This window comes from Naumovozyma dairenensis, chromosome 2 (assembly GCF_000227115.2).
Source record: "Naumovozyma dairenensis CBS 421 chromosome 2, complete genome".
In the NCBI taxonomy this organism is placed as follows: domain Eukaryota; kingdom Fungi; phylum Ascomycota; class Saccharomycetes; order Saccharomycetales; family Saccharomycetaceae; genus Naumovozyma; species Naumovozyma dairenensis.
In genome coordinates, this window is record NC_016480.1 from 537,408 (window position 1) to 558,053 (window position 20,646).

The 20,646-nt window shown below is 35.1% G+C and overlaps 8 protein-coding genes and 1 non-coding gene across 9 annotated transcripts; 2 read left to right on the plus strand and 7 right to left on the minus strand.

The window, feature by feature from the left end:
• Positions 1-528: 528 nt before the first annotated feature.
• Positions 529-1,248, minus strand: LOC1 (Loc1p; the record flags this gene model as incomplete). Its single annotated transcript, XM_003668447.1, has 1 exon — positions 529-1,248. The coding sequence occupies one exon, from the start codon at positions 1,246-1,248 to the stop codon at positions 529-531; it is 720 nt and encodes a 239-aa protein (XP_003668495.1).
• A 1,166-nt stretch (positions 1,249-2,414) lies between these two features.
• HAT1 (histone acetyltransferase catalytic subunit HAT1) lies at positions 2,415-3,629 on the minus strand (the record flags this gene model as incomplete). The annotated part of the gene is made up of 1 exon (XM_003668448.1): positions 2,415-3,629. One exon carries the CDS (start codon positions 3,627-3,629, stop codon positions 2,415-2,417), a length of 1,215 nt encoding a protein of 404 aa, XP_003668496.1.
• Positions 3,630-4,125: 496 nt separating this feature from the next.
• SNF8 (ESCRT-II subunit protein SNF8) lies at positions 4,126-4,827 on the plus strand (the record flags this gene model as incomplete). Its single annotated transcript, XM_003668449.1, has 1 exon — positions 4,126-4,827. The coding sequence occupies one exon, from the start codon at positions 4,126-4,128 to the stop codon at positions 4,825-4,827; it is 702 nt and encodes a 233-aa protein (XP_003668497.1).
• A 167-nt stretch (positions 4,828-4,994) lies between these two features.
• Positions 4,995-6,314, minus strand: DEG1 (pseudouridine synthase DEG1; the record flags this gene model as incomplete). Its single annotated transcript, XM_003668450.1, has 1 exon — positions 4,995-6,314. One exon carries the CDS (start codon positions 6,312-6,314, stop codon positions 4,995-4,997), a length of 1,320 nt encoding a protein of 439 aa, XP_003668498.1.
• A 402-nt stretch (positions 6,315-6,716) lies between these two features.
• On the minus strand, positions 6,717-6,771 carry NDAI0Btrna8F. Its single transcript is given in 2 exon segments — positions 6,717-6,753; positions 6,717-6,771. It is a non-coding gene; the product is annotated as a tRNA-Phe (tRNA).
• Positions 6,772-9,313: 2,542 nt separating this feature from the next.
• On the minus strand, positions 9,314-11,434 carry NDAI0B02210 (uncharacterized protein; the record flags this gene model as incomplete). Its single annotated transcript, XM_003668451.1, has 1 exon — positions 9,314-11,434. One exon carries the CDS (start codon positions 11,432-11,434, stop codon positions 9,314-9,316), a length of 2,121 nt encoding a protein of 706 aa, XP_003668499.1.
• A 2,233-nt stretch (positions 11,435-13,667) lies between these two features.
• Positions 13,668-14,723, minus strand: AIM45 (Aim45p; the record flags this gene model as incomplete). The annotated part of the gene is made up of 1 exon (XM_003668452.1): positions 13,668-14,723. The coding sequence occupies one exon, from the start codon at positions 14,721-14,723 to the stop codon at positions 13,668-13,670; it is 1,056 nt and encodes a 351-aa protein (XP_003668500.1).
• Positions 14,724-15,649: 926 nt separating this feature from the next.
• On the plus strand, positions 15,650-18,391 carry BCK2 (Bck2p; the record flags this gene model as incomplete). Its single annotated transcript, XM_003668453.1, has 1 exon — positions 15,650-18,391. One exon carries the CDS (start codon positions 15,650-15,652, stop codon positions 18,389-18,391), a length of 2,742 nt encoding a protein of 913 aa, XP_003668501.1.
• Positions 18,392-18,597: 206 nt separating this feature from the next.
• On the minus strand, positions 18,598-20,586 carry CCA1 (tRNA adenylyltransferase; the record flags this gene model as incomplete). The annotated part of the gene is made up of 1 exon (XM_003668454.1): positions 18,598-20,586. The coding sequence occupies one exon, from the start codon at positions 20,584-20,586 to the stop codon at positions 18,598-18,600; it is 1,989 nt and encodes a 662-aa protein (XP_003668502.1).
• Between the last annotated feature and the right edge of the window lie 60 nt (positions 20,587-20,646).

Sequence of the window (20,646 nt, forward strand, 5' to 3'; positions counted from 1 at the left end):
ATGACTAGATATTTTCATCTGGGTGTTGAAAACGGATGAAGGTAGGCCTATTTTTTGGGGGGGGGGGTAGGACGTACAAAATATTTCCTACCCTCCCATGTCTGCTGCCCTCTGAGATTTCCCATCGCCAGTGGATTTATATTTAGATGACTATCATCCAAAGTTAGTGACGCGTGGGCATAGGACATTCCCTCATTAGTAATTGCCTGTCAAACTTCAATACATAAAGTGAGTCCTCGTCATTAATTTATCGAATCGATACAGTACGATGCTGATCTTTTTATACCTCCAACTGAGTCGATCTGACTTACGTAGCTGATTCTAATATAAAGTATGAACACAGTCAGTAATAGAAGTAATTGGAATGATATTTATTCACAGTTGAATCAGTTGTGTATGAAAGAAGAAACTCTATGAAAACAAGGTCTTTAATTTACAAATTATGTTATAGTTAGTCGAGTCCATATGAGGGGCACGACGTAGGTTATTATCATATGAACTCTTGACATTCTATACAAGGAAGAATTATCATGCGAACGAAACTGATTTCCTCTTCTTTTTTTTGTTATCCTCATCACTCGCAGCATTGTTAGCACGATCAGAAATAGAACTTTTCACAGAGTCACGTTTGTTTTTCCTACGTAAGCTTCTTGCCACCGAAGCCTTCTTCTTAATTTCTCCTTTCTTCTCTTCAAGTTTATCTTGTTTGGCACTTTCTTTCCTCTCTATTTCTTTTCTTTTCAAGTCACGAATTTCTTCTAGTCTCCTTGCTTTCTCTAATTTACTTTCAGTCAAATCATCATATTTGTCACCAATCGTCTTAATCAAACGATCCAAAGTAACCGAATCATTATCTGCAATGAATTTCTTTCCCTTTTTCCCTCTCTTTATCTTAACACCAGGTATGATGGCTCTATTCAGGGTAGGGATATCTAAATCCTTTTCGTTTATTTGATTTTTCTTATTTTTTGTGCCGTATAATCGAGCTCTAGCTTGCTCTTTACTGACCTGTAGTTTACTAACTTTTCTCCTGGTCGACCTTTCAGTCAACTTTTCTTGACTAGCTAACTGATTTCTAGCTTGAGAATCCTGGAAAATTTCTGGAGCAACTTCTCTTCTAACGCTCTGTTGCTTATTATTTTTGGAATATTTTTTGGGAACCATTTTGTGATAAGAAATCAAAGACAAAAAATAACCGATAACTTGTATGCTTACTCTATTATGTTTTATTATAAAAGGTAATGCCATATAAATTAACTAGTATAATATATATACGTACGTACTTAAGGCGCCGGTGTGTATTTCTCATTATTCAATGAAAGTTTCCGATGCCCAAAGTTTTTTACTTCAAAAAAAATTTACTTTTGAAGAAAATGCGTTACCCGTATGAAAAATAAAACAAACATTAGCCGCCGAAGGTTCAGGTTAGGCAAAACTTCCGCTCCGACCTACAAATAGTACTAGAACCACAGCGGTCGTCTTTTGTTGTTGACCCTGGAGTTGTCAGTAGCGTTGTTCATAATGCCTGTTGTTTTTGTATTAACTATGTATGCAGTACTTGATAATCAATATATAACCGATTAGTGGTCAAAACTATTGACCCTCAGTATTTTATTTATATCTCAAGTACCCTTTTCATTCAATCTTCTTTTTTTGACAAATTGTTAGGGGTAATTTATGTTAGATGTGATTTACTTCTTATCGTAATTCAGGGTTATCTATTAATACGCTCAGGTGTAATACGTAAGTTAGTTTCAGTTACTTGTCTTATATAATAAACAGAGAATATAATAAGGCTAATAATCAAATGTTCTAAGATTGGTAACATTCTCTGAATTATCTTCGGTTTCAAAAGTTGTCATTAGCAGTTCGCGAAAAGATCATCAAGCTCCCTGTGTCGCATATGTGCATAGTGATCTTTAATACGATATACTTTATACCTAGGTACAGCTAGAACCCATTTAATGCTACTGCATCCTTTAGTATATAAACCTAGGTACGGTTTAAAACAACGAAATCAACCTCACATAATGTACGACGAGGATCAATACCTGGTGTTGAAATTAAAAATGACAGAATGTTTTTAGAATACTACACTATTTGCCAACAGATTCATGTATAGAGTCTACTTTCTTCCTCAACTCTTTCTCAGATCGAGAAACTTTCAAAACACTTGTAACTAAATTCTTACTTTTAGTCTAAAAAGAGGTCTAAATCAAAACGTGGTCATCTGTCCTTTTGAGTATATCTTAATTTCAAAAGTAGTTTAAGTAATTTATGTGACTCGGGAAACAAAAACACAATTACATTCAATATAATCCATTATGTTATTAGCGTTATGATCCTTCTTCCTTTACAAAAAATACAGATCGCTTAAGTTTACATTGTACAACTTGAATACATTACAAAACTCCCTAGGCGCCTTCTGGCTTAGGTTTCTTACTATCCAACCCTTCGATTTCTTCTGCATGTCTTTTTTTGAATTTAGAGCTGCATGTTATCCTTTCATAGTCTTCTTTAATAGTAAGATATGATTTCTGTAGCGCATCTTTTCTTTCTGCTTCTGTCATTTCAGAAAGAGTATCATAGTTCTTCAAATATAATCTTCTTTTAACCTGATGCCTGAATGCATTTACAAGGTTTTCTTTATACATAATCATTTCGACAAGTCTTCCAAATTGCCTCTTCTCAATCTTATACGCCCTTTGTTTTGATAGCAACCATTCATTAGAGATGAAATCCTTTTCATTTACAATTTTCGAAGATAGTTCTTGGAAGAATCCATTTTCATATAAGAAATTTAAATCATTACGATCTCTCAAATCATCAAAATTCTCACTAGGATCTTCTACAGTAAATTCTCGTACTAAATCATTACTTAACCAATTCTTAAAAATTGCTTGATAGAGCTTCGAACCATGCCCTTTACCCTGATATGGCGGTAAAATTAAGAATTGAGAGACCTTGGCTCTGTAATGTTTAGGCTCTTTAGATTCATCAAAATCTTTTCCACCGAGGTATTTCCAATACATGTAAGCGGTGGCATAACCCATACATTGCTTCTTTTCCTTATTGAATAGCCAATATATATCCCAATTAAAATCTTCTTCATCAATATAGGAAGCTGCTTCAATGAAAAAGAGGGAAAAAATCTGAATTCGACGATGCAACTTCAAAAACTTTTCATCATCAGAAAGCTTCATTTTATAAACGACAAAGTGTTCCTTATCTATTTCATATTCGTTAACTTTATATTTATCCTCCGGTAGTTTAAACGAGTTCTTCTGTTCGAATTCAAACATATCAACCCATTTTGCTTCATCTTTTAATATGACTTCATCCTTATCACTTGGTAAAACCTTTAACAACTCTCCTTCAACGTCATCGATATCTTCCGTATCTAGTTTAGTTGAGTATTTAACATTTAAAAATGGCCTAAATGTAATGGAATCAAACGCCAAATGAACAAGTAAATCTTGATAACCAACGATTTGTTCTGCATCTCCGAATATGGGATATGTAAAAATAGGTGCAAATTGAACAGCACCATCCTTACTTACCAAAGATATTTTTAACGAATCTTTTGAAGAAGAAATCCAAGTTGAGGGTTTGAAATCAGTTAGTTCCATTATGTAGCGTTTTCACAGGAGTTCTGTTCAATGTGTTGGTTTAAGTGGATTATGCCTCGCAAAATAAACTTGCGACACGTATGTTGCAATGACTATAGTCTCTATGTAGTATGTACATACTTTATGTATTCTTCTAGATAGTCACAATAGGTTTTTCGCCCAACGTCATTGTTTATAAGAACTTACGCGTTTCGCGTTGGGCCGTTACCCTCCTCTTGTCCTCAGAATATGGTGACCTTACCCCATTTATTTTGAGTGTTCCTTTATACTTCTCAAGGAAGAAAATGATATGGGTAAAAGAACCCTCAAGTTGTATCCGGAGTACTAGAATACTTGAAGACTGAACAAAGCCATCACCACCTGACAGTTGTCTAATAGACGTGGTGACTCTTTCAGTCCGAAGTCCAATCTGGCATTTAATTAGGGATGCAATAAGCAGAACTTCTGTAAGATAGAACGATACTTAAACTAAAAATCGAAACTAAAACGATATAGGATGAGACAGTTTGGATTGGCTCAATTCGATGACAAACAGCGAGAGAAATATGAAGATATCAGTTCAAATATCTTACAAAAACAAACGCTGGAACTTAGGGACCAACTGAAAATCTTCCAAGATCGTTTGACAATTTTTGCAAACAAGCATAATGAAGAACTGCGAGAAAACCCCGAATTTAGATTGAAGTTTACAAGAATGTGTTCATCAATCGGTATCAACCCATTATCTCTATTTGATAAAGATAAACACTTGTTCACCGTAAATGATTTCTACTATGAAATATGTGTAAAAGTTATCGAGATATGTAGACAGACGAAGGATATGAATGGCGGAGTTATTTCGTTTGATGAATTAGAAAAATGTTTCAAACATCTAAGAGTTGGTAGACCAGACTTGGAAAAAGCCATAAACATGTTATTAGCTCTAGATGGAGGCTTTGAAGTCTTCGAAATTAGGCAGAAAAAATTTATTCGTAGCGTCCCGAATGAATTAACAGACGATCAAACTAAGATTTTAGAAATATGTTCAATTTTGGGCTATGCTACCGCCTCGCTTCTCAAGGCAAATTTGAATTGGACAAATGTCAGAAGTAAAGCAGTAATTGACGGAATGGTTGCCAATGGTTTATTATGGGTAGATAAACAAGCTGGCTCTGAAACATACTATTGGGATCCTTCATGGATGGCACGGATCAATTAGCGTGCATTGGATTCAGTAGTAAGTTACTCTATATATTCTATTCAAAATCGGAGATGTATACATGTTTTCCTGTAGATTCATAAGTAGAAATAAATAAAGAAAGAGATTGACATATCAATTATACAATAATATACAAAATTATTACAATTATAGGATCACCTATAGATTTATACAAGTTCCTCTTTCTTAATCTTTGCTTTTGCCTTCTTTCTCTTAAGATACTTGCTGTTTATTGTTTCAACCGAATGCATAACTTCTCTATCCTTCATCTTTTCATACTTAGTGACTACTTTCCCTTTTCCATCACCGAGATTAATTCTTGTTTTCGTTTTAAAATCTGTTTCTGCAGTAGGTAAAGTATTTTTAAAGATATTAACAATTGTAGCCTTCAACTGATAATGGAGAGCAAGCGCATTCACTGCTTTACCATACTTAACGGCATCATAGTTATTCAAGTTACTTTCAATCCATTCCATTTCAGGGAATTTACAGTCATATAACAGCAATGGAAGATCATCGGCCATATCATAGATTGGCTTTTGTGGAGTCTTTTCAATATCTAACATGTCTTCAATTAATGACACTTCTTCTAAACCTTGACCGACTAATAATAGATTAGCCATCATACAACGAACTTGATGCCATAAGAACGCTCTACCAACAAGATCGAAGCAGTAAATGTTTCCTTCAACATGCAATATTTTGGCACTTATGATAGTTCTGCGGTGATTAGTAATTTGTTTAGACCCATCCAACTTACAAAAATTCCTGAAATCATGATCTCCTTCATATTTTGACGAGGCTTCTTTCATTTTGGAAATGTCTAAACCATCTGCTTCAAAGAGGTATTTGTAATGACGCGAATCGCAACTGAACCTCGCATCAAAACCTTCTGGCGGTCTTAAACAAACAGCAGAGACTCTTATATCATCAGGCAAAAGTTGATTTAAGATATGAACATACCGAATTTCTCTAGGATCATTTTCTGGCCTTTTTTGTTCTTCATCTGTCAAGTTAGACCTTACTTTCAATGAAATAACTTGACTCATGGCACTTACTCCCTTATCCGTTCTGCCACATCGACTGAATGAATATTCTTGTGGTACCATAGAAGGGACAAGCTTCGATGTGTACATGGCCTCAATGATTTTACCTTCAACTGTAGGCAAAGGTGTAGCTTCCTTTTGCATTGCGAGGCCGTTATAGTTCCAACCTAAATAGGCAAATTTTAGCGCAATGAACCTTGAGTTATGCTTACTAAAATCAAATTCCTTCTTTTTCTTCTTTGTAACTGTTGATATGTCGACTTTACGTTTCTTATGCGGTATGGATAACCCTTCATTTTGAATGCTCTCTAATTCCAAAACTCTCTTGATCAATTGTTCTTTAGTCCATTTCACGTAGTGCGTATTTTCTAATGCGACTGCCTGATTAGAGTTAGTCACAGATCGATTTCCAGATTTAAACAAATTGAAGAGAAAGCTCATCGGGTGTCGATGCTTTCACTTTTGGTTTGATATGAAGGAGTTGTTTTTATTTTTGATTCTACTCTTCAAACTGCCACTTTGTTTCTGACGGCTGGCCAAATAAACATCGTCAGAGTATATGTTTATGTTTAGATTAGATAATTTTTTGTCGATGCTTTTCAAAAATTTTCCTATCGCGCTTTTACCGTTATAGTTACTAATCCAAAAAACGCAGTATGATTGTTGACCCCAACTGTAGACAGCGTTTCATATTAAAAGAATTATTCAGTCTTCTATCCAAAGTCAAGAATACCAGGAACGGAATAAAACAAAAATATTAACTAATTTAAAAATATGAGAAAGAGAAAAAAAAGTAGGCCCATTTTTTTGGGAAATAAACAAAAAGGAAAAAGTTTTAAAATATGCGAATTGTGTGGATCGAACACACGACCTCCAGATTTCTTTTGACCGAAGTATACTTCAGTCTGGCGCTCTCCCAACTGAGCTAAATCCGCTTATTTTATGGATTTTCGTTGTTTTGATGGCTCAAATCAGTGCGCTATCAATTGTAAAATATGGGCTGAATAATAGATCAAAATCTAAACCTCCTAAAGGCAGAGAGTCGAATTTAGGATTTTAACGAATGTATGATTCGGATTGCTCTCTTTATATAGTATAAACAATAACTAATAAAGAGATATATATAACTAACTGAAATATTTCTAATTCCAGTTCAACTTTCAGTCCTTCTATAACCTTTCCAAAATACTTTTTCTTCAACGTCTCTAATCAATAAATTTTCCTGTCAATAGTCTTTCTTACTAGATAAAAAAGGTAACTTGGATAATACTTGTCGTTTTAGGTTTGTTTCATGTCGGACTTCAATATACTCTAAACTTCTCTGCTCTACGGTAATTCACTGGATTGGTAAAAAAATAAAATAAAATTAAATAAAGTTAGAAGGATCTTACTTCCATTAGCTCCTAATTAGTTTCTTAACATAATTATGGCTTAGGATAATGTTAATAAAGTAATAACTTAGTAAGTCAAATAAATTCTAGAAGTTCATATAATATCTCGTTGAAGTCATGCATGCATAAAACGAGAATTCATAATCATGAACACCGCTCGCAAAGTCCTTTCAACTAAGTGCTCCGTAGGATACTCTGAATACTTGTAGGTTTGATTAGGAGAGACTAATCCAGAACGTCCGAGTCAACACTCAGCAGAACCATACAACTTAACCGATCCATTACATAACTCTTGTACGCATGACCGGCCGAAACCGTAGACGTGGCTCCAACCAAAAACAATCTTAATAATAATTCTTAACTCAACTTGACTGATAACTAACGTTCATTTCGTGACAGTAATTACTCAATTAATAATAAAATAAACACACTTCTTTGTGACACATGGACGTGACGCCAATATTTCGTTATCTCAATCGGATTTCTTATGAGTGGCGAGATAATTAATATTATATAATAATAATATTATAATTAATTATTTATTTAATTTAATTTAATTTAATTTAATTTAATTACTTAATATAATGACTTGCAGTGGAAACGACTTGTTAAGTATGCGAGTATCTGGTTAGTTTAATTATCGGTGATTCTTCTGTCCTATTTAAAATATAATTACAAGCATAGATAATTATTAAGGACATAGTATTGGGATCTTATTAAGATCATCTTACTCGACATTTATACGTTTCTAAAACGTGTTTATTATCGAGGATTCTGGTATACAATTCTATCGATCAGTTTGTTTTATTCTACTTCATTAGTTATTTCCTCAATGGGTAATTTCATATATTGTAATTGGGTGTGCATCATGTTTGAAGTTAGTTCGTGTTTCCTATTCAAGTCTGTCACTCTTTATAGGGTGCGACACTCGTATACCGAGAAGTAATGGTAGTTGAAATCCGGTTATTAATATCGGATAGCGGGTTAGTATTATCGAATAGCGCGTGAATCGAGTTTTGACCTAAAGTAGTAATTTCACAATACCAAATGTTTTTCTGCCCGTTGATAGCGATTTAAAAGACGCGGCTATCAAAGAAAGGGTAGAAAGTAAGTTGACCTGAGACACAAGCAGTAAAGAGTATTCTGTATGTATTTCTAGATAGTTTTCTATGTAGTAAGTAATATAATTAATATAAAATAAAGAAAGGAAAATAGATTAGAAGAAAAGACGTCTAGTCTTTGCTTCTTTTTGAATAAAGAAATTTTCTCGAGGAGAGAAGTGGGTGTTAGAATAGAGCTACAGTGCTTTCAATGTGTCACTGTTTGATTGCTTGACCTGTGTTTCAGGTTAGTGTGTCATCGTTGTCAGTGATTTCTCAAATGACTTGATTTGGACCGGGTCGAAATAGCGGGGAATTCGATCGGTACCAACAACGTTACGACAGTATTGCGTATCTGTAAGTCAATGTTCTCTTAGCAAAGAGACATATATGTATCATATATTCCAATAAGAATTTTTCGTTATAGAGCAGACTAGGCTCTATATGGCAGCATCTTGCGATTGTATTCTTTAATATCTGGGGGAGCACGGTTGTCTTCGGGATACTGATCAATTATAGTTTCTGCAACGTACTACTTTATCCTGATGTTTAAATGTTTCTAAAAGGTACTTCTTTATCGATGTTTCATATTGCAGTTTAGTTTTATCCTTAATTTCTGGAGTGGGTTCGACATGTTAATTGTTTTGTATAAATGTATAACATTGTTGGACTTTGATAACGTTTTTCTTATTTTTGTCTCAGCCAATTAACCTGAATACTTTTGCTAGGCCTAAGATAGTAATTTACCAATGCCAAATTTTTTATTATCCTAATAACTTCTATAAGAACTCCAACATGTCGAATAGTACCTTATCAATATGAGAGGGATATATAACTATCATGGTTTATTACCATGCGAGCCCATAGTTTCAAAATATAATATATTGTAAAGTATCTAAAGGATCGGCTTTCAAATAGAATAACTTCCGAACATCGGTTTTTTTAAAAACTATACAATGGCTGAATTGATTAATCTGTTAGAGTAAAAACTTTCCTGATCATCAGTCATTACAGGACTTTTCATGCTTTCAATGTATGCTAGTGCATCAGTAATGTCTTCAAAGTATGGGCTTAATTCTGGAAACAAATTCTGCCCAGTATTAGTAGCAGATGGCGATTTGGTGACGATAATTTTATTTAGTCCTGATCTTTCAAACCTTTGTCGGACTTCTCTCCTCATTGGCACTCTTACGAAAAAGACAAACACCTGCCGTCTATTATACGCCAAAATTATCTCCAATAATATTTGGGCAGCTGATGCATCTATATACGTCATCCCATGAAGATCAAAAATAATATATTTCGTTTTATCACGCGATCGTAAATCTCTCCTTCCTGGATGCACTCTGACTGAACCAAATCTTTCGAGACGACTTAACCTTTCCTTAAGATCCTCGGTATTAGTAAATGTCAGCGGTTCTGGGATTTTAACTACCAATCGATCTTCATCTAAATCTTCAAGCAGAGGCTCAAAGAACGTATTATTATTGTTATTTTCACCATCAAATATTCCAAGTTCATCAGCATTTGAAAACCTATTGTCTCCTTTCCTCTTAGCTAAAATCTGGATCCGCGATTGAGCTGAATGTTTAATAATACTGATGATAGAATAGCAACATCCTACACAAATTCCTACTTCAACAGAATAGAATATAGTTGTAATAAATGTAAGTCCAAGAACGATTAGTTCATTATAACCATGGCTTTGGAAATAAAATTTAAGGTCAGTAGGTGCCTCTTCCAACAACGTCAAACCAACCACTGAGGTTACTACCGAGAGTACGCACGTAGGTGTATTATGTACTACAGGTAAAAAAAATTTGATGGTAAACAGAGTAACTGAGCCGAGACAGACACCAGACATAACTGTTTGTCCACCTGAGAGGGCATTTATCTTCGATCTTCCATAACCTCCAAAGGCAGGGAGTGCTCCGAAAAGAGATCCTACAATATTCATACTTCCTAGGGCGACTAATTCTCTATTTGATGAAACCGTCAAATCATAAGTTGTACCTAACGCTTTAGAAGCTGTGGTAGATTCAAAGAAACCTAGCACAGCACATACGATACCTGCGTCTAAAAGGGGTTTTAATAATAATCGATTCGTTTTGTCCAAAGGATTATGTAAGCTGTCAAACCCATTTACTTTGAAATCTCCTATTATACTAATATCAAATTTATGTTTGATATCAAAATGGAATGAAAACATGATAGTACCTACAATAACGATTAATATTTCGGGAACAAATATTACCCATTTAAATCTCTTCATTAGTCTTTTCTTCATGACTTTCATTAACATCAAAATAATAAAGGAATATAGACTAAGTATAGCAGTGGGGGCATGGTAATTGTGTTGACCATATTTAATTAGAAACAAAATCTTTTCAAAAGGTGTGTGGTAGTGTTCAGGGGAGGTAGCTAAAACTTTATCCAACTTTAGTTCAGAAATTAATGAGTTAATGATCATAACGAAACCAACGGAACATATGAAACCTCTTAGTAGAGCTCTGCTCAGTATATTTCCCAAAAACCCTAACCTAAAAATACCGAGAAATAAGAGGAATGATCCACTTATAAATGTAACAACAATTGATATGGATATAGTAGATATCCGCTCGTCATGGTTTACCATCGGTTCCACCGCTTGTCCAACAACAAGTGAGATAGCACTCTCAGGACCAACAATCATTTGAGGTACAGAACCAAATATTGCATAAATGAACGGGGTTATGGCCAATGAATACAATCCAGACAACGGTTCCACATGTGCTAAGGAGGTTGCATATGATAAAGCTAATGGTATTTGGAAGGATGCGACCGAAAGCCCTGCAGTAAGATCGCCTAGAAATTTTGTTAAGGTATAATTCGGCATCCAAGAAAAACATGGGAAATAATATGCCAAGTAGTCCCAAATATTGGAAGTTGTTAAGATGGAACGGTTATTTATAGCTATCCTATCTTGAACGTCCTCTTGGTTATATACCAATCCATCTTCATTGTGTTGGCTTATAGCCTCAGCACTATCACTACTACCATTGGTATCACAAAACCTTCTAGAAGGCTGCATTCTTACTAGATTAACCAGCCTACTTTCCTGTGCTTTCAACAAGCGCTTTATTTTACTTCTGTTCTTCGTCCCTTACGTTCTATGAATTTATGATGAACTATTAAGAACCCGGCACAACTTTCGTTAGAATGTTTGATCTTCCAGGTTTTCAGTATTCTTAGATGTTGCCGATATATTGTAGAGTCCCATTTAAATTAGTTCCCACTTTGTTTATATCATATATGTTATGGTACGTATAGAGTCATTATATTCAGCAAAGCTTCTCAACTCAGTAGCAGAAAAGTTAACATTAACTTCGATCTCAAGTCAGGGTTCACCAGAGGTAAGTTCCTCGGCTTTTTGTAGCGATGGGGTACCTTTTCCAGACCTAAAAAAATCTGGGCAGAAATAGAGATTACCGCTGTTAAAGATTTATAATGTATATAAGGTTTGTATTTATATGGTGGCGGGGGGGCATTCCCCGGAAAAGGTCAGTTCCCGAATTTTCCAGATGTTAAAGTATTTTACAATTTAGTTCTGGGCTGTGTTTCAAATTTATTTCCAAATAATTAGTCAAGCAATTCGTTATTATACATCTGTACCCATTTTCGAAGGAAAGACAATGATGTAGCCTCGACATTTTTCGTAATCTTCATATTACACCTGTTAATATCATGAACGTTAAATATGATATGGAATATTTGTGTCATTATATATTTTTCTTATACAATTAACTATTTTACATATTATATTGATCCAAATACGTTATGGTGTATAAGACGGAGAACAGGTGTACCGTAAAGAAAAAGAAGAAAGGATATGTTGTCGATCCAATTTTTTTTGGATATTTCTGTCCTAGATGAGAACTACCCACGAGAAAAGTTTCAGAAAGGAATTTTGCTATTTTGCATATTTTACAATCAGGCTCTAATAGCCAGATGAGTGTACACTATATATATTATTACTATATATGCCGTATAGAACACTAATAATTACTGCTTTTGTACTGTGGCGTCCCTTTCCCCCTCTATCCGAAATAGGTGAGGGGCATGTGCCTTAAGGGTACGTGCCCAAGTGGGACAGAAGTGTGGCCACTTTCGTGGGCACTTTCGGCTTTTTCAAAATCTGAAAGTGCATTGTTCTCCGGTGTTCTCTCCAGGTACCTAGGACGGATAGGATTTTTGGTCTATCCTAAGGGATTTCGGGCCTACCCTACCTTTTTTAATCCCCAGTGAAAATCTTCAATCCAGTCCTAATTCTAACCTAACCCGAAGTCTATCCTAATCCAATCCATTTTTTTAATTATATAATTTATGAGAAAATTACTATAAAAATCATATTATACGACTGCTATTTTTCAATTCTTTTTTCAATCCATAAAATTTGATTTCTACCCTACCTTTTTTCAAAATTTTCACGCCCAATCCTTGCTTTTTCAATTCATTAACCCTAAGCCGTCCCAGGCCTGGTTCTCTCAGCCTTCCGGGTTTTGAAGTTCCTCAAAGTGGTCACAAAAGAGGCCACACTTCTGTCTTACCTGTGTACGTACGTAGTATGCTGGGTGGGGGATAGGCCTGGTCGGGCACTTTTTGAAAGCTTGCCCCCATAGTTAACAAATTTTTCGGGTCTTGCCCTGCTCCACGCGCAAGAAAATTTTGTCCAACCCTTGCCCCATACTTGCCCCAATTAGGTGTTACCCGGCCACCAGATTGTAATTTTACTTAGGTAATCTTTGTATTTGAACTAGTTTACCATATAAAAAATTTTTAGCCGAGTTTTGCCCCAAATTTTCCTCATGAAGAATGGCCCTTACCCACCTCGGGCAACGGGCAAGGTTCTTGCCCGACCAGGCCCAGTGGGGGATAACCCGGAGAGGTCATTATTTTCAAAATGTTACTGTCGCTCAGTAATAAAGACTGGCGGGGAGGGGGGAACGACGACCCTTTGGTGAACCCGGTTTCACATAACCAAGAGCTAGGAGGCGGCTGGAGCAGCCATGAAGTAATGCCCGTGAGAATCTAAAGGCTCCAATAATAATTGGTGACTGCTGAAAGAGAATGGATGACGTTCTTCCCCCAAACGACCTATATATTACATAATTCGGCTTTAATATTTAAATAATAGTATTGCATATTCATAGCTGCTATATACTAAAGGTGTGTATAGTATCAAAAGAAATGATACTTACGATATGTATTTACAATTCTTTTTTTCTTGAATATTAATTCTAATTATATGGTAGAACCCAGCTGATCTAGCTTTGCATTTCTTGGAGCTTCTCTGTTAATTCAGGCACAATGTCAAATAGATCTCCTTGCAAACCGTAGTCCGCGACCTTAAATATGGGAGCATCAGCATCTTTGTTGATGGCGACGACGACTTTGGAACCTTTCATTCCTGCTAAATGTTGAATTGCTCCTGATACACCTATGGCAACGTACAAATCTGGCGCTACAATTTTCCCTGTTTGGCCAATTTGTAAAGAATTGTCACAAAATCCGCCATCAACTGCAGCTCTCGTTGCACCAACTGCTGCGTTTAAGGTATTTGCTAACGGATCTAATAAACTTTCAAAATGCTCTTTATCTTTCAAAGAAACTCCACCAGTTATAACAGTTTTCGCGGAAGTTAAATCGGGTCTTTTGTCATTGTCCAATAAAGCATCAGATTCCCATTTAATATCATCATTAACTTCGGAAGTCTGAACTTGTTTAATTGGGATGTTGGGAGATATCATATTTTTTTGTACCTGTTTTGTTATGGAAAAGGAAGATGGCCTAACAGTAATCATGTTCAGTTTTTGTTGACTGCCAATGGTGGCAATGGCATTCCCGGCATATATGGGCCTCTTAAATGTAGTAGCATCTAAAATTTCAGTAACGTCACAAATTGCTTGATAATTCAAGACGGCGGCGAGACGAGGAATAATGTTTTTCCCGATCGATGAATTTGCCATAACAAAATGGGTGTATTTATCAACAGTGCCTAACACATTCTGTAGGAGAGGAGTTACAACTTCTGGAAGATAAGTATTCAACGTTGCATCTTCAGCAACAAGGATTTCTTGAAGACCTAGATCTGTTGAAGACGACTGCAATTGTTTCGCAATTCCAGGTGCATGAGATCCAATGATTATAGCAGTGATTGGGTTCTTTAATTTTTGAGCGGCATGTATAGCGCTCATAGAAGGTATAGATACTTTACCATCCCTTGTGGCCTCAATAAAAGCCAAAGTTGAAGAGAATCTTATTTTCCCCAAAGTTATTGTGTGACCTCGGATACCGGGAAGGGTCCTTAGGAATAGCATCATGTACCAGATTTAAAACAGTGGGAAGCTATCTGAATATAGTATTGTGACGTATATCTATAAGTTTATAATTTATAGAAAATAATGGTTTGTCAATACATGAATGTATTTCTAGATGAATATCAAATTAAGAGAAGGATTAAGCTTACTGACTCTGTTCTTGTTTTATATCCTGTTTTAAGTAGTTTACCCTAAAATAGGTGAGAAGCCCACATAAAAAGTAACCCGCACTTGGCACTACGGATACTACTTCCCCGTAGTGAGAGCAAGTTTCTCTGCCTAAAATTGAAATTAAGCCGACGTTTGGTTGTTTTCTGCCCGGGAAAGTTTGCCAATCGTTGAAGGCTAGACGGAGGCCAGAGAGGAAATTGTCCGCCTAAGTGCGTACATACGTACAACATGTGGGACATAGAGCTAGCTCGGTTCCTGGTAGTTCCGAGGTTGGGCCTAGAGGAAGAAGCTAGCAGGCCATTTAGGTGGCGGTATTGAAAGCATAAGGTAACTTTAGATTAATCTCAAGCCCATATTTGTTGGTATACGAACTAGTAAATCAGCCCAAAAAGAGTCCTTTTCGATAGAACTAATCCAAGAGAAAATACTGAAATCAAAACTTGTATGTTTCTCACTTAAGGCACCCGAAGAAAAATTGATCGAATTGAATACTAACTATTATCGGATCAAAACATACACTCCCTTGAGTGAACCAATTGCTCTCAATATAGAACCTCTAGTAATATATTAGTCTTCCTAGTATTATTTATTATATGCCTAATTACTGAAAAACTCCAATTTTATACCTATTAAAGAACCAGGTCTTTGTCACAAATTTATTTTCCATAATACCGTCGAGTATAATCTAAGAGATTTTGTGGTAGAGAAGCGCTGTTCTTTCTGCTGCCCATCATAACTAGACTAGTATATTATCGACTATGCCACGAGGAGACCGAGATCATACGGTGAATAAAGTCCCAACCAAGAGTCCGGACATGGAATCGACAAACAAATGGAAAATCCCACATTACTACAGAAGATCACATGTCCATTCACCTACACAATACTCAAATCCAAACGGGTCCCTAAACTCATTCAATGGCTCTCCCAATATAAATATAATGACCAGTCCTAAAAAACTACTAATAGAAGAACCTCAAAGAGTCAAGACTAAATCAAGAAAATCGAAGAGGAAGGATGGGCAAGTAGTCTTTGTGAATTACACAGTCCTCGACACGGAAAAGAAAGCCACTATGAACACAGACATCGAGAAAGATATACCCCTTGCTGAACAACATCAAATATTAAAACGAAAATCTTCAAAAAACTCAGTATTACAAATATTTAAATCATCGTCGAAAAATCTAAGAAACTCTAGCAACAGAGCCTCGTTAAAATTAGTTAAGGATAAAAACCTGCATAATAACAATACCCCTGCTGTAAATCTATCAGAAGTAGGTACACTGATAAACAAATCAGGTGGCCCATCAACAGCTTCTGCGAAGGTAAAGGATACAACAAAGTCTCTATCGGCAAAAAGATCATACGGTTCTTTTTTAAAGCATACCAAACTAGTGCCAAACTGTAATCAGGTGGCGAAGTCTTACATCACAGAAACGTTAGACAACCAATGGGAGGGAGATTTGGAAGTAGTTCCAAAATCGTTACCAAATCCATCATTGGCAAAGCCTTCTAACAATAATAATAGAGATAAATTAACTCCACTAAAAGTTGCTAATATCCCCTTATTTACTGCAAGACATAAAGCAACAAGTAAATCCAAAATGCCTTCCAAAGTTGAACAAATGAAGTCTGAAAATAACCAGGTAGTTAACAATCATTTTTTTGATGACAATACCTATACTACCGAAGCTGTTGTCCATGCGAGCTACAATACTTTTCCGACTGATACAGATGGTTATAAACTGCGAGAAGAAAATGATGCATCTGTTGCATTTAGTAAATTATTCACAAGGAAAAGGGCAAATACAAGTGGGGCTCCATCTTCTTTCCTAAACTCAACTTGCAATCCAAATACAAATCAAGGTCACAATACTATCACTAGAGGTAATACCTGTAACAACCAAAAGCAGCATACTGCAAACCGCAGGATTAATCGGTCATCCTCGTCTTCTGCCATCGCTCAAAGAACAATGTCCATAGCCTCTTTGTCATCATTGTCCAATCGATATTCCCCTAATAGAATTATATCACCAGGGCGGCCGAGGTCAAGTACGAGAAGTTCCTCATCATATAGGATGTCAAGAGATTTAGGATCACTCTATGGAACTGCATCTAATATTCCAGAACTGGCTCTAGAAAACGAAGGTAATCAGTTTCTTGATAATCAATATATAGCGAACTATAGCCAAGTTACGAATAATGATAACAATCTAAACAACTCAATGTTCAACCATAAGAAAAATCAGGAATCAATATCGGATATACACCAGATATACAGTGCGGGAACAGTTGCATCAACACCTTCATCGTCCTTTGTAACGCCACCATATTTTGGACAAGCGCTACAGTCATCAACTTCTGCGGTATCTACTCCTAGCTGTGTTGAGTCTACTAACTATCATAGTGGAACCCTTCGGCCAAATAATAACCCATACGGTAACAATGACAGTTCAAGTAATTTACCAAGAACCAGATCTAATCATACAAACAGTAATTCAGTGTCCACAAGAAAGGCTGATCAAGAAAGCGACAACTTTTTCTCGGAGTTTTCGAGTATCACCACACCGACGGGTAGTATATATCCTACTTGGGAAATGCAACGAATAGAAGCTGCCATACCGAAACAAAATCCAAAGTATTATGAAAATCTTCCCAAAAATGGGTACATGCATAGGACTACAAGTCAGGGGTACAACAGTAATAGTAATAATATTGATAGGAAAACTAACGGCATTGAGCGATTTGATGGTCTTCACAGTCAATCCAAGACATACCATGATGCAAGAAAATCTACTAGCAGTGCGGTGGATTCATTAATGACCAACTCTATCGGCTCAACGGCAAGTAGTATAACACCAAGAATGAATTCACAAGATGGAGAGAAATATTTTCTTGTTAACACCGGAATAGCATCAAAAGAAATCAATCTGAATCATTTCAACAAGCCTATAACTGAGAATAACGAAACTTCTGTTCAAGCTACGAATAACAATCGTAACGATACCAATAACCTGGATAATAATATGGATCCACTTTCGCAGTTATATACTGAATTTGATTTTGAAAACCCTAATTCATTTTTCCATGAACAGTCATGTATAATGAACTCTACAACGAGTAATGCAGATACTTTAATGCAAAATGGTGAGAATACCAAAAATGATGAAACAATTTCGAGTTTAGGACTTGGGACTTCTTCAATCATTTCACCTAATTCAACGGTGCAACGGCCATTCAACAACTTAACCACCACTACCACTAATAATGATTCTTCTTTACCGATGAATGGGAATTTAGGTTATAATTCCCAGTATAACTCTACTGAAGGGCTTGACATGGTCAACCTGAATGATAATAATGCTATATTTGATATTCAGAGCATGTTGTTACTGTCAGAATTGGGAGACAATTACATGACAGGTACTAAGGTGTCAAACTCTAACGATCACATTAATGACGATAAGATAGGATTACCATTCGATAACAATAATTCTTGATACAAAGTGAAAAAAGTATGCAAAGTCGATATATACTATATATATTAAACTATGAATTTTTTAGATAGAACTTGATACATTCTAACTTATAGGTGCGCTAAAATACAATATAACACAGGAACTAGATAGTTTACAGATGTATGTTGTTAGTTCGAATTAGTTGCCTATCTTATTTATTTAAGTATAGATGTATTAAGAAGTTTATACTACAGTTGTCCCTGCTGTTGCAAAATACCCTTGATATATTCTACTAGTTGAGTTTCATTGCCGTCTGGATTATCGAATTGCCAAATGATTGAAGCATTATTAATCTTACCTAGCCATGGGCCAGGTTTCATTTTTAACAATGTTAATAGTTTTTTCCCATCAACTAAAGGTTTTATTTCATGTGAATTTTGTAGGTTTTCATTAAATATAAATGCATAGAATGACTCGTATTTATTGAATAAGGAGTTTATTAGTAATTGATTCTTGTATTGATTGTTTTCTTTTAATAAATTCAAATATTCATTAAGCAATGACACGAAATGAATTAACTGCCAATGGCCATTCAATATTTTTAAGAACATACCCACTTCAGATCTCTTTAATTTCTGTTCTTTGGTTTTCAATGTAGAAGAAGAAGAAGCGTTTACAAATTTCTTAATCATACCTTGATAGTCTTTCAACAAATCAATTACTTGTGAAACGATCTTGGCGTCATTTTTACTTAGTTTCAAACCTTCTTTAATTATACTTTCTGATACGGTGATTGTATTATTTAACTTTTTCTTTGGCAGTGCGATTATTTTCAAATTAGCGAATGGAGTTAATGATGATGCTAATATGAAATTTTGTTTCAAAGAACTATCGCTATTTTCCGTGAAAAACTCATTTATTGTAGATTTAATTAACGGTATTGAAACGAATTCTTGAAAGTTCCTAATTAAATTTTTCAAATGATTATTTAATATTCCTTGGTCATAGATTTTAGTAATTTGAAGCAAATCATTTTTATCTAAATTCTCTTTATTAAATTTAATAACATTTTCATCATTGTGCCAGAAGAATATTACATTATCTAAATGATTTTTTTGAATTAAATCTAAACCCAATAATGGATTTGGACCGTTTAATATTTTTTCCATTTCGACTCCGATTCTTTCTCTTGAAATTTTAGAATTGAATGCGACATTAATTTCATGATCATTCATTTCCTTTTGAACTTTTTCATCAATTTTAAAATTAAATCTTGAAGCGAATCTAATTAATCTCAATACTCGTAATGGATCATCTAGGAATGTTTTCCTTGGAGGCAATGGAGTTCTAAGTATTCCCATTTTCAAATCTTTCAAGCCCATTTGAGTGAAATCTTCAATTTTATTTTTTTGAATATTATAAAATAATGCATTTAAAGTAGCATCTCTTCTTAGTGCATCTTCCAATGGAGTACCAAATTTGGTCATTATTGGGATTCTTGATAATTCAGTATATTCTTCAGCTCTTAGATTAACGAAATCTACCTCTACACCGAACAATTTTGTTGTAGCAGTTTCCAAATGTTTTGATTTGGCAGGATTTTTATCAATTTTATGAATGGAATGAGGTTTAATACCATATCTTTGATAATGCTTATTTAAGAAATCATTTAATCCCATTGCGAATGATTCTCCTGACATTATGTTTATAGCGATATCCAAATCATGAGAAGATTGACCTAATAATTTATCACGAACCCATCCACCTGTAATTCTTAAAGTTAATGGTTCCACAGTAGTGTGCTTATGTAATTCATTATAATGTAGAGTATAATCATTTAATAGTTTACAGATATTTTTTTCAATGGGAGTCAAATTAATTGTTGGAGATAAGGTGAATCTCTCATTGTCATTATGACTACTATGCAAGTTTTCATATGTTAAGTTCGATAATGGAGTAGATGGAATTGGAGTTTCTATTGGAGTTTCTACTGGAGCAGATGATGATGATGATGATGATAATTCCATTAAATTTCCATTTCCAATTGTGATTCCATTGTTGTTTGACATTTTACTTGATACAATTTCTGTGGGCTGATTGCGATTCAGATACTTCTTGGAGTACTTTTTAAGGGAATTTATTGATGATGACGATGATGATGCTTGTAAATACAGTACAGCTAATGCAGGTGAAGATATTAAAATGGAAGACGATGATAGAAGTGATCTTCGAAACATACAAATACCGTAAAAAGACAAAAAGAGGGCCTAGAACTAGCGACGACAATAGAGTTCAAA